This window comes from Rhinichthys klamathensis, unplaced genomic scaffold (assembly GCF_029890125.1).
Source record: "Rhinichthys klamathensis goyatoka isolate OS25496 unplaced genomic scaffold, OSU_Roscu_1.1 h1tg000235l_1, whole genome shotgun sequence".
In the NCBI taxonomy this organism is placed as follows: Eukaryota; Metazoa; Chordata; class Actinopteri; order Cypriniformes; family Leuciscidae; genus Rhinichthys; species Rhinichthys klamathensis.
In genome coordinates this window covers 929,953-945,955 of record NW_026606758.1, presented here as the reverse complement: position 1 = coordinate 945,955, position 16,003 = coordinate 929,953, and the positions used below count along the sequence as shown (strand labels likewise).

Below are 16,003 nucleotides of genomic sequence, written 5' to 3'. Positions count from 1 at the left end.
ATTAAGCTGATGGTCATTATGCAGATGCTTTTCATGTAGGAAATCAGAATCGGAAACATCACCTGTCACATACAGAATACAGTGTAATTTTTCATGCCATCACTCTCATTATCTATGCATGTGTATATATTTATTTATTTATTTTGATTTATTTTGAGAAATCTGTGTGCTAGATGCAGCATGCATGCACATAAATATGTTTATGAATTCCAGTATTTATTTAAGCCTTGATTTACAGTTGAACACATTTGAAACACTAATAAACAGTCATCGATCTCTCATGGCACTCTAATTTTATATTAAATATCTCCTAGAATATCACGTTGGGGCTTTGACAGCAAACAGGAGGAAAACCTATCCACAGTGTTTATCCTGTGTATCTCTTTATTGGCCCAATGGCCCTCCAATAATTATTGAAGATTTCATATCTCTCTTTTAATATGAGGTAAATACTATCTTTGCTCTTTGTATGTAGGCAATGCAATCCAGGCGTTTGGAAATGGGACAGACGTGAGTGTGTGGCAGCCGATGCCCCCAGTGCAAACCACCACCTCTATAACAACACCATCCCAGAGGGCCAGGGATCGAGAAAGATCACCTAATGCCATAGAGCCGGCGACACACAACCATCTCAACCCGGCTGACAACTCCCTCTACCAGTTCTGTGGTAGCCTGCAGGTCAGTGCGACTATTGCAGACATAGATCTTCAAGTTTCATGTATGTATTGTGGGGTTTGGTGTATGTGCCCCAGGGAATGCAGGGTTATAAAAAAGACTATGCGTTTGTGGCCCTTATGTGTTAGCAGATAATAAATACCTCTGCCTATCTTGAAAATTATGCTTTTATGAAGGGAATATTTCAGTTGTGTATGCTTGATTTGAGAGAGCTATACTACTACTATATAGGCGAGACCGATTTGTCAATTGTCAGTCCACTGAATATTTGGGGGTAGGTTTATTCTTGAAAGTAAATTTTCAAGTAAAAACCTTAAAGTCTTCCTTACAACAAAAGCTATTATCAATGACCTTTTGGGGCATGTTGTCAGAAACGACTAAAAACGCTGTATTATGCATGCTACGCAAATAGATGGCCTGGCAAATCCGCCATAATAATAGCAATCTGCCATGGAACAAGCGCGCCTGCTCTTAAAGGGAATGTGAGAAGACGCTCTGATTGGTTTATTGCACGTTACGCCCAAACCACACCTATGAGTAATGTAGCTACTTCAGACCAACCCATTTTAGATTTGCGTCGGACGCAAGAGTCATTTATCCCGCCCATAGACATAATAGAGAGTAGACGCCCTATTGGCCGCTGGGCGCAAAAAATGCGGCTGCCATCTTGAACCGGTCATACTCCTAGTAGCGTTGCGTAGCAGCAGTTAAGATGCCAGAGCACTGTGCAGCATATTCCTGCTCAAATCGGCGGACCATCGCAAATAGAGCTCGGGGGATTACTTTTCACAAGTAAAATTTAGCATTATCGTACTATTGGTTGTATTTTTTAAATAGAGTATTACCAGAGAGTTGAGAAGGAGCAAGGATCTTTGATATTACTGTACTGAAATCGTAGCCAGCTAGCTAAGTTAGGCTATGTTTACTGCACCGGCCGGTGTTCACCCGGCTATGAACTGAGACTTGATAAATCATATTCCGTAACACTGACTTAGATTACAACTGACACAATAACCCTATTGTAGAAATAAAACAAATATTACTGGTATAACACTGGCCAGCGAATTTTAGAGAAAGAAGCTCTGCAAAACAGTCCTCTTTCAGGAGTTTTAGCTCATGCAAAGCTTTCGTGTGTGTGTGTGTGTGTGTGTGTGTGTGTGTGTGTGTGTGTGTGTGTGTGTGTGTGTGTGTGTGTGTGTGTGTGTGTGTGTGTGTGTGTGTGTGTGTGTGTGTGTGTGTGTGTGTGTGTGTGTGTGTGTTGGGTGTTAGGAGGAGATGGATGCAGAAGAACGTGGTAGTACAGTGTGTGTGACAGAGAGAGACAAATATAAAAAGCTTCAAGTAGACTCTAATATAATATAGTCATATTTTGTTTCTTCAGCTTATTAAAATATCTGACTTTACTGCCACTATCTGTTTCTGCTTCTCTATCATATTTATAGTGTGTGATTTGCAAAATTCCTATCATAGCCTACATCACATATCATAGGGGAACCAGATGTCCCCGGTTTCAGGGGACAGTCCCCGTTTTTGGTTGCCTGTCCCTGGCTAAATATAGAAAAAAAATTCCTCTGTCCCCATTTTGTTTTTGAAGACACAACATTAGGTTTTTCAATCAGAATGATAGTCAAACTACTACTGGAAATGTCCCCGTTTTTTCCCCCTTTTCGGGGATTATGTTCCCAGTTTTGATCTCGGACGTCTGGTCACTTTATATCATATATCAGAATATTCTATTACTGTTAAGTTAAGCCCACTATGAATATTAAAAAATGCCGAACCATGTGTCCTGTATCATAGCTACATGTATGACCTTTGCAGCAAAAAAAATCAGTTCGGTATTCAGTGAGGTATGATTAATTAAATGCGCTGACAGCTTATTGCACCTGCCAAACAGATTACACTGAGTGGAGCGGGTGACCGGTCCAAGATGGCGGCCCCACGGCTCGTCAGCGCGAGTATGCAGTAGCGGTCCATAGGGCATCTACTCTCTATTATGTCTATAATCCCGCCGGTATAATAGCAACAGCGCCCGAGATCCGCTCACAAAGTTACTTGCGTTTCGCATTTGATACTTGCGTTTCAGATCGTTAAAATAGGGCCGTATATCATCTTCGATAACACTTTCTATTCCATTTCTATTCTATTTTTTCTATTTATTAACAAAAATACCTTGCTAGACAAACTAGGACTTGTCACAGCACTTATATATTGTTGCCATTTGTTGGTTTAACTTATTCTATTGTTCTCATTTGTAAGTCGATTTGGATAAAACCGTCTGCTAAATGATTCAATATAACTAAATGTCTCTCAGCAAAATGTAAAGAGTAAAACAATTATGAAACACAAAATGATTCATAGAACAGCAAAAATGTAAGGTAACATACTGTACAGAAAATTGCAGAAATTGTCAACAATATAGGTTCAATTAAAATTTTAAACATGGCAAAAAAAATTGTTTTATTAAAATTTGCCTTTATTACATGGTTGACTTTTATCTTTGCCAGCTATAAACGAAATGTTATGATGTTCACACTTCACAGTGCACATAATTTTCACAAAAAAATTTCCTCATTTAAGAGGGTTTTGAACTAGGTGTTTGAAGTCAGCAACATTTGCGTAATTGAACTTTTGACTGATAATCTTATAAGCTTTTCTGTAGCTCAAACAGTAGAGCTTGATGTTAACAACACCAAGGTCATAGGAACGATTCCCAGGGAATGCATGAACTGATTAAAATGTATACATTAAATGCAATGCAAGAATGCACTGCCTTTGTGACAACTAGCCCTGCTACACATACAATTTACGATGACTGTCAGAGCTGGCCATATACGGCATTTGTCTTTTAATTAGAGACAATGCAAATATATAATCACAGACATTAGGGCGACCACACACTCACACCCATACACTCCAACAGAGAGCAGCACAGCAGCAGGAGAAAGTGAAGTTAATGAGTTTACATGTTTCTGTATTAGCCTCGCTGCTAAACGTAGTCCTCTGAGGGGGAGCAGCTGTCAATGTGAAAATGAGGAGAAGAACAGATACAGGGAGTGCAGACTCAGGGGATATGTCTGTCAGTCTTTCTTCGTCAGTTACAAATGATCGCAGCACACGCAGCTGACCTCCAGGAAAACTAGCGAGACGACTCCAGTATGCAAATGCCATGTGAACGTGGCCTATCAACTGCATATCAAACTGCCTCTCTCTCACTCTCGTTTAGAACTGAGATGTTTACAGCCAGCTGTACTGCTTGCGTCCCCCTTCAGTTGTATGGTAGAAAGGGTTTTTGCCTTTGCGTGTTTTCGTGTGGGTAAAATGACAGAGCCAGATGTGCATTACCTCCTTCAAAACAAAAAAACATATGGTAATACCTTGTCTTGTGTAAAAGTGTCAAAATGCAAGTATTGAGCACATTTGCTAAATTACTGAATGCTCTGCTTCAGCCGTACAAATCAGATCTCTTGGTTCAGTGTGAACTCATGTTCTAAATGTACAATTAAAGTGAGAAACTCTCTGCTTAGTATGCTGTCAAGTGATTCAGTGAGATTAAGGGCCAATTTCGTGAGTTTTGTTCTATTTTTCCTTTTTTGGACTATTAGAGTGACATATCTTGCACTTCGGGAGCGTTTTTGCTTCAATGTAATTAAAACCGCACTTGATGTGTTCAGAGAACAATTATTCAACTTTTTTTTGTGCCTGAGAATTATACTTGTTTTTTGTTGGTTTATTTCTTCAATTTTGAAAATGTTTAAAGGGTGCTAGCTAGGACCACTCTGGGAGAAATTAATCATTGATATTAAACCTCAAATCCTATTTTTGCTGGTCCGTAGATGCGGTTGTTTATAATGTTTCATGCTGGTCGAGGCATTGCTTTATCATGCTGGGCTCTGGCTTAGATTCAAGTCGGCTTCTTTCAGGAGGATACCGAACCGCCAACACACAGGAATCCATTCATTATACTGTCACCAGCTCTCCCATATCAGCAGCGCTTCTCACTTCCTTAGACACACATACCTATGCACAACAAGAACACAGACATAAGGATGTAAAAATCCATACTTTATTCATTGTATGCTACTGGAGGGGGTTACATTTAAAATGCTAAAATTTGATTACTGTTTGTTTGTGAGAAATATAAGGTGGCCTCAAATGAGAACCTTGCAGTAACCTACCGGCTGAGATTAGTATTTATACCAACTTGCATGCGCATTTACTTCTCTATGGTTATATTGACACTGTATCTGAGGACATAATCACAATAGCATAATAAAGCACATTACTAATACAATGCAATTAACAGCTATAAAATTGAAGCTATAAACAGCAGTCTGAGTTTTTTTGTTAATGATTATCTGGTTTGGATCATTCTGGAGCATTGTAAGACAACATAGAATGTTGTTTGGCAAGGATTTTCTTGGTCCAAAATGTTATTATTTAATTTCAGATTGATTTAATAGAGCTTTATTTTTCCATTCTAGGCTCAGAAGCAAAAGACAAACAACACAATAGATGTGTTATGTGTGGTAAGTATGCTTCTTTTTATGCACATCTAAAACCAGACATTCATCTGATTTATGTCAAGTGCTATTGAAAGGATGAATAATAATGAATGAAAACAAAGATAAAGCAGTAATTATCTCATGTCACATTAGCCCAGTTCTGCTGAACTTTGACCCTGCACTAGAGGGCCCTTCCTGCCCGGTATGCACATGATCTTTACGGTGGGCGATGGCAAAATGTGAACGTTGCTTATCTTCTGCCTTTTAAAGTTCACTAAATGTCACTGTACATAATAAAAGCAACATTATATGCTAGAATGACATTTAGTGTTGCAACGGCAGGTCCAACAGCCCCAAAAATGAGAATCTCTTTTCAGTGAATAATTTCATTGCAGAATCAAAGAGCTTTTTAATCTCTTAGACATCTGAACCCATGTTAGGTATAACTCAGACAGAATGGCATTTTTATTTTTGAAAGAATTTGAGGTGTTTTTTTATCACTATTTTTTATTTTTGCTGTTCTGTTGGACACTTTTATAGCGTTTCAAGACATTAGCAGTTGCTTGCAAGGTGAAAGTCCAATTTTAAAAGCCTTGAAAAGCCAAGCACATATGCGTACAATTTCTGATAGAAGAGTTCAAGGTAAAACATCATAATGCAAAAATATGTGCATTTGTGACTTATCTAACTATCTCTTGGCTGTTAAGAATAATTGCTTATCCGCTTTCTCACATGTTTACTGTTATGTTCCTCCAAGGACCCACAGATCGATGACCCCAGCTCCTCCAATGCCATCTCCAGGAATTCGTCCACTCGGCAGGTGTCTTTATCAGCCCTTAGCTCTCTGCTGCTCCTACTGGCTACCTCCTTGCACTGCATCTTCATCACGGCGATGTTGTAGCCATCTAAGAACATAAAACATGGACAGTCACAATTTGTACAAAGTCGATCGCTGTTCCTGGTCAATCTGTTGTACTCAGTTCTCTCTCTCTTTCTCTCTCTTAGCCCATCCCGTCCTCTCTTTCTCTCGCTGTTCTGTTTTCTAAGAGCTTTTGTTAATGTTGTTGATGCAATGAAACTAAGTGGTATTGGTGTACTTTAGTTTCTGTCTCTTCTCTCCTGATTTTGCGTTGGAAGATGAAACGTGAAAGAAATGCAAGAGTGCCTCGGATTCATTGCAGCATTCCCATGTGATGTTGTGCCGTCTACGCAAGCGCTGGTGTTTCGATGGCCAGAAATCATAAGGACTCCTGTCACAGCTGTAGAGATTAATCTTATCTGTGCGTATGTGTACTTAAAGATGCAGTGTGCACCATCCATTGCTCACTGGTACACACAAAAACAGCAAAAGTGAGAACAAGACACTTTAGAGATGTGGTCACTGTTTATTTACACAAATTGTCTTCTGTCTATCTTTTATTTTGGTTGACGTTTTGGTGAAAATTAGATTCTCACAAATTGTGCTTGTCCTCTGTAGTTTTTCTATAGCATCATTGGCCCGTCTGTAGGTCAAACATATAAAAAAAAAAAAAACATTTGCAAAACATCTAGTCACAGAAAGTGAAATGTGGGTTTAGAGGGGAGTTTAATTATCAAGAATTTCCAGCCCATGCTTAACTGAATGACCAAAAGGACAGTAGCTCGTCTGATAAGACATGAAGGAGCCTATTTGTTTGTGTGTGTGGCTGCACGTGTGAATGCATAATGCTGTTTGTTTGTCTTTGTTTGAACATGAGGATGAGGTCACAGGTTGACTGGATGGATATGTCAGTAGAACTGGGGTTGCCACAGCGAAAACATGGACTTAGGCTAGAAAGCTATTGATTTTTGCGTAATCGGACAATATGTCAAGGTTCTATTTTACAATTGCATATACAAGTATCTGTAAATTGCACATCACCACTCACCAGGCTAAACCAACCGGCATCCGCGTATCTATCAAGTGTATATTGCCTTTCTGATGTTGCTTTGACAGGGATTTTCATACTTTGGCCCAAACTAAACATGCAAACTAGTCATGTATGCATTATATACTGTAGCCAGTTTTTTGTACTGTATGTCTATACAAAAGTTACTGAAAGAGTCAGTATCAGTGATCCTGCACCATAATTACTTCAAATCAGTGAGAATTCTATATGTCAGTATGAGGCATGTGCAGTTAAACCACCTCAGTGGCACACGTTAAAAGAGTCTATGACATGCTGCTTTGATTCATGTGGCATTTAAAAAAAAAAAAAAAAAAAATGTATTGTTGTACTTCATGTTATTTACAGAACATTTTAAGTGCTACATTAAAAAAAACACACAAACATATACGGTATATACTTCAACATGAACTATGTTTATAGAGCCTGCTATATTTGAATTGGGATCTGGTTGTACAATGTATTATCATATGGGATGAGGATTTATTGTTTTTCTCAGTAACTATATATATACAGTATACAGTATATTTTTTTTAGAGATAACAGTACAAATTGAAGACTTACATCTGTTATTATTGCTGTCCAGTAGTATCTCAAATGAAGGAAATGTACAACAGACATTTATTTACTATAACACTATGCTATTGTTTTATGGTAAGCCAAAAAGAAAAGGGAAAGAAACTCTTATTTTTGTATCTTTTTGCATTATGGGTTTATTTATTGTAATGTTGTCTTTTCTGCTGGTAAGCAGTACAGGAACTTTAAAAGTATGAACATTAAAAAAACAAGCATGAGAGATGGAAATGCAATAAAGGCTATTGGTATGGATTCTACGCAGGCATTCTTTTCTGGCTTTGAACGCAACACAAAGTTGCTGTATGCTTCAGATGGAAGCAGGAAAGTGAGAATCCCACATTGTAAAATCTATATTTCTCTATATTCACATCTTATTGCTCCACAGCATTTCAAATGCAAATACAAGACTCCTCTACAATCTGTCACATTTCTTCTTAGCTTGTGAAAATGTAAAAAGTATTCTATGAAAACAATTAAAAATGTCGACACATTCACCTTTGTTGTTGTCTCTTCTTGTGACGAGCGTTTCATTTTGTTTAGTTTTTTATGTGCAGGATGTATAAGAATAATTGAGCGTAAATAGCCACGGCAATAGTTTTGATCACAAAAGGAGACATCAATACATCAGTGAAAGCTGTTTTGAGGGTTACATAATAAATCAAAATAAAAAGCCATTGTGGCTTTGTGCAATAACCTTATCATAAAACGCAGATATTTAATTAATTCAATGAATAGTCTGTTGCGCGGTGTTTCTGAGTGAACCGCGGCGCTATGTTCATTTACACTGGTTCAGCTTATGTTGCGGTTTTAGAGTGGCTCAGTTCACAGTGAATGCTGCAAACTTAGAATGTACATTTGAGAATGCAATTTGTGCCAGGTTCACTATATTTTTACATTTGCATAATTTCCAGTTTTGTTTTGTTTTTCAGCATTTCACCAGATTTGGGACAAGAAAAGTTTTGTAAACCTGTTGTCAAATAAACACAGACTGCAAGGTCTCCCTAGGCTATCCTTAGTGTTTTCATCTTTGTTTTTATAATTAGAGTTAAAGTTATAATAAATTATTATTACTATTATTCAAACTGAGTTACTGTAAAACACCAGTGTGACTGTGATGTGGACTGAGACACTATCAAAACAAAAAAAGAAACTAAACATAAAGTCCCGCAAAAAGTACTCAAGTCAATGCAAAACAATTTTTTTATTACTTTTTTTACACTATTCAATTTGATCATTGAAAGAGGTCTTAGTTGGTTCTTATAAAGACTGAACCCATTGTTTTCACTCTTAAAAACCAACTCCATTGGCTCCATTTTTAGTTCATATCCCAGATCGCAATTGTAGCCCAGGCTCAAGAAAAACGTAAGTGGCAACATTTTTGCAAAACGCATAATACGCTGTGTCGCGCATGTTTCGCGACAGTTTCAAAGTGAAATATCCAGTGAGTGGCGCTAAAAGCGTGTTTAATTTTTTTCCGGAACAGATGATCTTGAATATGGCACTGTTTACGTTGGAGTCACAAGTAGGCTACAATTCTGCACCAGCTGAGCTATCAAGCAAGCTTAGTACGCTAAAACTGAACATACTGTATATGGAGCTGGTTACATGATACGAAACTCCAAAGTATGTTTACAAATCATGCAATATGGTAAAAAAAAACATGGGGTTTTGAGGTAATAACATAATTGCGCAAGTAGCATTGTGAGCCTGTGTTGCAAGGTAGTTGTTTGGCCAAATCGTGCAGCCCCTCTCCTTATCTACACTGTGAACGAACATGCTGTGTCCTCCTCACTAGTAGTGTAATATAAAAAGAGCAGAGTGAAGAGCTCAGGTAGGCTACCTCTCTCGTGCTTGACTCGACCCAAGAGGACCATGCAGAGGCTCGCTTCATATGTTTTCTTTATTGTCTGCTGTGGTCTGGCATTATCCCGTAAGTAGACCTACTAGCAATGTAATACTAACAAATTAACAATACGTTTTTTTAAATGCAGAGGTCATCTAATTAATACCTCTGAGGAAAGATAATTAATTTAGACTGCTTTCATCTCAGTTTTGCCTTTGCATAATTGCTCTTTAATCAACTACTGTGGTATCATTGGTCAACCAGTGTGGGGTCACATTGTTTGAAAGAGTTTTTAATGCCTTACGTTTTCAAAACATCTTATTACATGAACAACAGAGCCGAAAACAGACCGACAATGTTTGAGGGAGAAGGTCATCACATTCCCACAGCTGACCACCAGCAGCTGGGCGAAGCTCCACCCAAATGAATCCATGGATATGCCAAGTGACCGCCAACCCATGTCTGTTTTCTCTGGCCACGCCATCCCTCTCTCAAGACTTTTCTTTATCTTGGTCAGCTGACCTCAAACAATACCAGATGTCGATTCATAACAACCCTGTTCAATTCAAAGGGTTGACATTCAATTTAAATCAGTGGAACTCGGTGTGTGCGGCCTGGGATGCCAACAGTGGTCTTGCACAAATGTTTGTGAATGAAGTAGCCAGCATTAGGAAGGTGGTGGGCCCTACGGTAGCTTTTAAAGAAGCACCTGTCATAACACTCGGACAGTATCAGACCCAATATGGTGGAGGGTTCCAGCAAACTAATGTCTTCACAGGTTTTATATCAGATGTGCACATGCACAAACAAGTCCTTTCCCCTCGTCAGATTAAGACATACATGGTGGCAAAGACCAAATACAAACTTGGTGATTACATTAACTGGCACAATCTGAAATACACCATTGCTGGGTCTGCACAAGTGGAAGAAAAGCAGCAAGTAACCTTCTATACCAAAGAAGAGAAGATATAGTGCTGCAATATCATTGTAATGTCATGAGAAATTAATAAACATCTTGACAGTGAACTCTGTGCTTGCTTTTTAAAAGAGCAGTCTAAAAGACTTGGATTATAGTTTCATATTTTGGTGCAGTTTAATGATCAACTTGAGTAAAGTTGACACAATGGCCTCGAGTTTTAACGTATTCCCACTCACTCACTCACTCACTCACTACCCACATTATGACTAACTGATAGAGTGGCAGCACTTGCTAATATTGTAAAATGACCCACGCAAGTTAATTTGATCAACTAGCAACATTCTGAATGTGATATTTACTTTTGTTGTACTCTCAAAAAATCATTATTGTTTTGAACTTAACTTCCCTAATTTGTTTGTAATTTGTCATTTTTCTTTTTTACTTACAAACAAACAAGTACAGGTGCAAACCTTTGAAAACAAGTGTTGTTATTGTTAACTAAAATTACTATTTACTATTTAAAATACTTTTTTAAAAAATAGAAATGTTGCATTGGAAAGCAACTAATTAAATAAGTTAAAGTACTAACATTACTAAAACAAAAACTGGAATCAAAATCAATTAAAGCTATACAGTATAATATAAAATAACTAATAAAAATGACAAAAGCACATAACAAAACTATTTAAACCCAAACTGAAATTTAGAAAAAAAACTGAGCATATCAAAAAAAATGAAAATATTAATAAATACTATAAATATTACAAAAATAACACTTCTTAACGCATACAAACAAATAATTACCTTGAGACTGGAGAAAATGCACTGGTTTGCCGAGTCCACATTACAAATGTCCTCTTTAAACGTCCATCGGCATGTCTCCAGAAAAAAGAAATACAGGAAAATACAGGAAACAAAAAAAGCAGTCAAATTAAATTACATTATTGGGTAAAATTTGAAGGTGCATTTAATAGGCTTTATATTGAACGTCACATGAACTAACAAATAAACAGGTCTCATTGCATCCGCGTCAGAGAAAGTGTTAACAGCTGTGCGAACTACGAACTGACAGCAATATCTGTGGACTTTTAAGGTGATCAGCTAACCTATTATGTAGCTAATTATTTGTATGGTTGGCGTGTAATTCAATTTTAATGACCGAATGTTAATGTGAAGAAGAAGAAAAAAACATTCTAGATATCAATATGAGATGGACATTGGTTATGCTCATCTTTGTTCGCTCCTTTGACAACACATTCTCATCCCAATCTAACTGACACTTTTGACCATGCGTCAATATACCGACGCACATGGTACCCTTTAAGCGTCAATATGAGACGCTCATCCTCGGGCGTCATCTAACTGACGCTTTTGACCATGCGTCTAAATCCGGCGCACATGGCACCCTTTAGCGTCAGTTAGATGACGCTTCCGTTATGGGTAGGTTTAGGTCTGGGGCAAGGGGGTAATCCATCGACCGGAAGTTGAAGCCGGCCGGGTGCCGCCATGTTGTAGCAGAACTTCACTTGCGTTAGCATTTCCATTGACTCCCATTCATTTTGGCGTCACTTTGACAGCGAATAACTTTACATCTGAGGCGTTTAAAGACTCCATTTGTCCATTATTTATTTCTAAAGAAACACGACAATGTATACAGAGCTCCATTACCTTCTATGTTACATTATGGCCCCGTAGAAACAGATTTAGTAAAAATAGGCTAACGATTGCGTCATAACCACTCGACTCTCTGTCGCGCTGTACAGAAATGACCGTACAGACAGGAGGAGAAGCTCGCAGGCAATCGGGGGGACGTCCCGTCAAGGGAGAAGCCCATAGATAATGAGTCCATAAAAGCAACGGAATACTTACTCCTGGTCACTCACGCCAAAGCACTCTTTGCTCAAGTTCCCCATCTCTGCAAGATTAACGTTGGCAATTTTCACGCACAGCTACTAGAAGATTAACGTCTGTCAGACAGGTTGCTCACGTCATCAAGCTTAGTTTGAGTCGGTTTGAGTCTGCGCGTCAGGAACGGAAGTGCTCAAAAATCGCCAAAAATGGGCTTCAACTGTCTCAACTGAGTTCCAATGAGATGGCTCTGTCCACTTCTTATACTGTCTATGGTCTGGGGTAGGGTTAGTGTTAGACCACTAGGAGGCGCGTCTCATATTGACGCTTAAGGGGTACCATGTGCGTCGGCATGTTGACGCATGGTCAAAAGCGTCAGTTAGATGACGCCTTGTGAAGGCATCTTGAGTAAAACGGCTCTATATTTCACGAAGCACATGCAAAAGACCAGGGGCCATATCCACAAAACATCTTAAGGCTAAAAGTAGCTCCTAACTTGCCGATTGAATTTGAGCAGATTTCTCCACTGTTATTTAGACTGATGATATGAAAATAAGCTCTTGAAACTTCCAACTAATGGACGAATGGGGCTCCTCACACAGACATGCACGAATTAGATCATATCTACAAATAATGTTTGTGTGCAGTTTATGGACTGTAATATGTATACATATATGGAATAATATATTGCATTAGCAAGAACTGGCAGCTTGGCTCATATCATGCTGTGTGGTGTCAGGGGCCAGGCTCAGGAGCCTCAGGCACGTGGGGTCCTCACACACATCGGCAGGGGAGAACAGCTATCTTTAACATGGCAGCATCCATAACCATCCAATAATGAACACCGACCTCATGCAAGTCTGATCAGTGTCTTGAGGCAAAGTTTGGGACTCGAAATGCAAGGGACAATATGTATGCAGAAGATTGCTGCGTTTCTTTGATATGCAGCGAATTGTTTGTTTAGAGAGGTCTGATATGGTTGAGTGTGCAGGTCCCAGAACTCAAGCAGAAGAGTTTGCTGAAGATCCTAAAGGACTAAAGTGAAACTTTTGGTATGTAAACATTCCCTTTAGATGCAAGCCATTATAGAGACTCGCACCAGATTTAACAATTGATTAAAACACGCCCCCTCTTTCTACAGCTCAACTGCTTTGGCGTAACATGGTTTTTATCTGTCAATCAGAAGCTGGACAGCTGTTTTCAACTGCTTCCTCCAGCGCGAAAAAGCTTTACCGATGTTCACACTTGTCTTCTTTTGGCCTCTTCATTCCCCTCTGTCTTCCCATGTACAACACATTTGAACGCTCCAAACTCATGAAAACTGCTCCAAGTTTATAGAGTGCAAGGGTTCTGGAAGTAAAAATCTATTCTTTGTTTTTATTTTTTTACCAATACATTTTACCTTATAAACCTTTAAAAGATAGACCTACTGTGAGCTAAGATGTTGTTAATCTATGGTAAATGCTTGAAATATCTGACCGTATTATTTTTTTAAATAACCGCATTCAACAGCAGAATTCCTGGCGAAAAAATACATTAGCCTACCCATGATTCTGCAGAGAACTCTCCACCGATCAGAGTTGGTTCCGATCAGTTGTGCCAAGCAAACAGTGCCCACTTTTTCAGCGGAGTTGGTTCCGGTGTTGTGCCTGATTTCGACCCCCTGCCAAATTATTACCCCCCTCGTTGAAGTCAGTACCTGATTGCCTAATCCCAACCCCGCCCCTAATCCTAACCCCTCCCCCACAACTAATCCTAAACCTACCAATGCTAGGGGGGAAATAATTTGGCGGGGGTCGAAATTCGGCACAACACCGGAAGTATTTTCCATTTAATTCTCCAATAGGGATTTCAAAAAAGTTGTTGTTAAAGCGTTATCCAAAATGCTTGTGGTGGCTGGCAACTTTAGAAAAAAAAAACACTGGCGGGGAAAGAGTTAAAAATGTACTTAAAACAACAACAAAAAACCTACTTCAACATTTATATGCATGATATGCTTATTTTGCTATTATAGTAAAATTGATTGTTTCTATATAAAATCAGCATCTTTAAATCAATAGTTTTATATTTCTCCATTGCTTTTAGTTCAGTTATGTCATCCGCACTGCTTCATGGGATTGCAGTTCTTTCCCCCATTAAAGCCATTAAGTATGCAGTGTACCTTTGTCTTTTTTGTCTGATTTTCCAATACTTTTTTGCTTCAAATCAAAGTTGTGATTCACTTCGTAGCTGCTGGGACCGAGATGGGTCTTGTGCATGTTGCTCACTTGGGTCCCGTCTAGTACCAAGTGCAATCCTACATGAAATCCATCTGGGCTATTAACATGGGGCCATTCTGGAAACCACAGACAATCCCATACAGAGCCCATTTTTGAGCCCATTTTAAACCCACATAAAAATATTAGCAGCTAGGACCGAAATGGGTCTTGTGCATGTTGCCACTTGGGTCCCGCCTTGTACCAAGTGCAATCCTACATGAAATCCACCTGGGCTATTAACATGGGGCCATTCTGGAAACCACAGACAATCCCATACAGAGCCCATTTTTGAGCCCATTTTAAACCCACATAAAAATATTAGCAGCTGGGACCGAAATGGGTCTTGTGCATGTTGCCACTTGGGTCCCGCCTAGTACCAAGTGCAATCCTACATGAAATCCACCTGGGCAATTAACTTGGGGCCATTATGGAACCCGCGGACAATCCTACATGGGGCCCATTTTTCAGCCCATTTCATACCCATATGGGCCCCACATACAAATGTCGACTGGGTTAAAGCTGGGACGAGATGGGTCTTGTGCATGTTGCCCACTTGGGTCCCACCTACCAAGTGCAATCCTACATGAAATCCACCTGGGCAATTAACTTGGGGCCATTATGTAACCCGCGGACAATCCTACATGGGGCCCATTTTTCAGCCCATTTCATACTCATATGGGCCCCACATACAAACATTGGCTGGGTGGTTGGTCATAGCCGGAGTCATAGCTTATAATTCTGTAATGAATACTTTTTTAAAATGAATGGGAAGAATACTTGCACTCTGTTAGACTACTTATGGCTTCCGTTGTCCCGTCCTGTGAATGAGAAAAATTATTGACAGGCAGAAAGAACCTCAAAAGTGTTCTGATTGGCTAAACAGAGAATCTGATCCCGTTTCGTGGCCACTGTTTATTTAACTTCTTACATGCACCAGGGCTGTCACAGAGAGGAGTGATATCTCAGGATAGTTATTTCAGTGATACATTTCTGGGATTAGGATCATTTTCTGCATGCCATTCCATAAAGAAATGTCTCACAGCACCTTACGTCCACCCCAATTGCAGTCTTGTCTTTGCCTAGTTGAATTACAAGACAAACATTATCACCACCTGCTATGTTCAAATGAAAAATCCATTCATGGGAACTGAAATTTGTGCAACAGATTTTACTCACTGATACACATCTGGAAGCACATTGACTGCAGAGTATGATTTTTAAAACCTTTTTTCTTGCTCCATCAGTTGTGGGCAGTATATTCACACAGGCAGAAAGACTAATTAACTGAATTTCAAAACAGCTATGCTATTATTCCAACTTCATTTGCAATAAGGATGCGTGATAATCATCCTGAGTAGCTTTCTCATTCTTTTACTCAGTCTATATAATCATCTGAACTAAAAAAAAACAAATAACGGATCATCATGACTCACATTAGCAACCTGATGACTCTG

The 16,003-nt window shown here is 39.0% G+C and overlaps 2 protein-coding genes across 3 annotated transcripts in view; both read left to right on the top strand.

Moving 5' to 3' along the window:
* gfra1a (gdnf family receptor alpha 1a) overlaps positions 1-6,099 on the top strand; it is a 100,718-nt gene extending 94,619 nt beyond the window's left edge. For both annotated transcript variants that reach the window (XM_056265505.1, XM_056265506.1), the window contains 3 exons: positions 476-678; positions 5,160-5,204; positions 5,938-6,099. In XM_056265505.1, coding sequence (XP_056121480.1) covers positions 476-678; positions 5,160-5,204; positions 5,938-6,081 — 392 coding nt within the window. In that variant the 3' untranslated portion in view covers positions 6,082-6,099. The remainder of the gene's footprint in view (positions 1-475; positions 679-5,159; positions 5,205-5,937) is intronic.
* Positions 6,100-9,474: 3,375 nt separating this feature from the next.
* On the top strand, positions 9,475-10,550 carry apcs (amyloid P component, serum). Its single transcript, XM_056265508.1, is given in 3 exon segments — positions 9,475-9,611; positions 9,861-9,963; positions 9,965-10,550. Coding segments are annotated over 3 exon segments (693 nt in total). The 5' UTR covers positions 9,475-9,553; the 3' UTR covers positions 10,497-10,550.
* Positions 10,551-16,003: the final 5,453 nt, after the last annotated feature.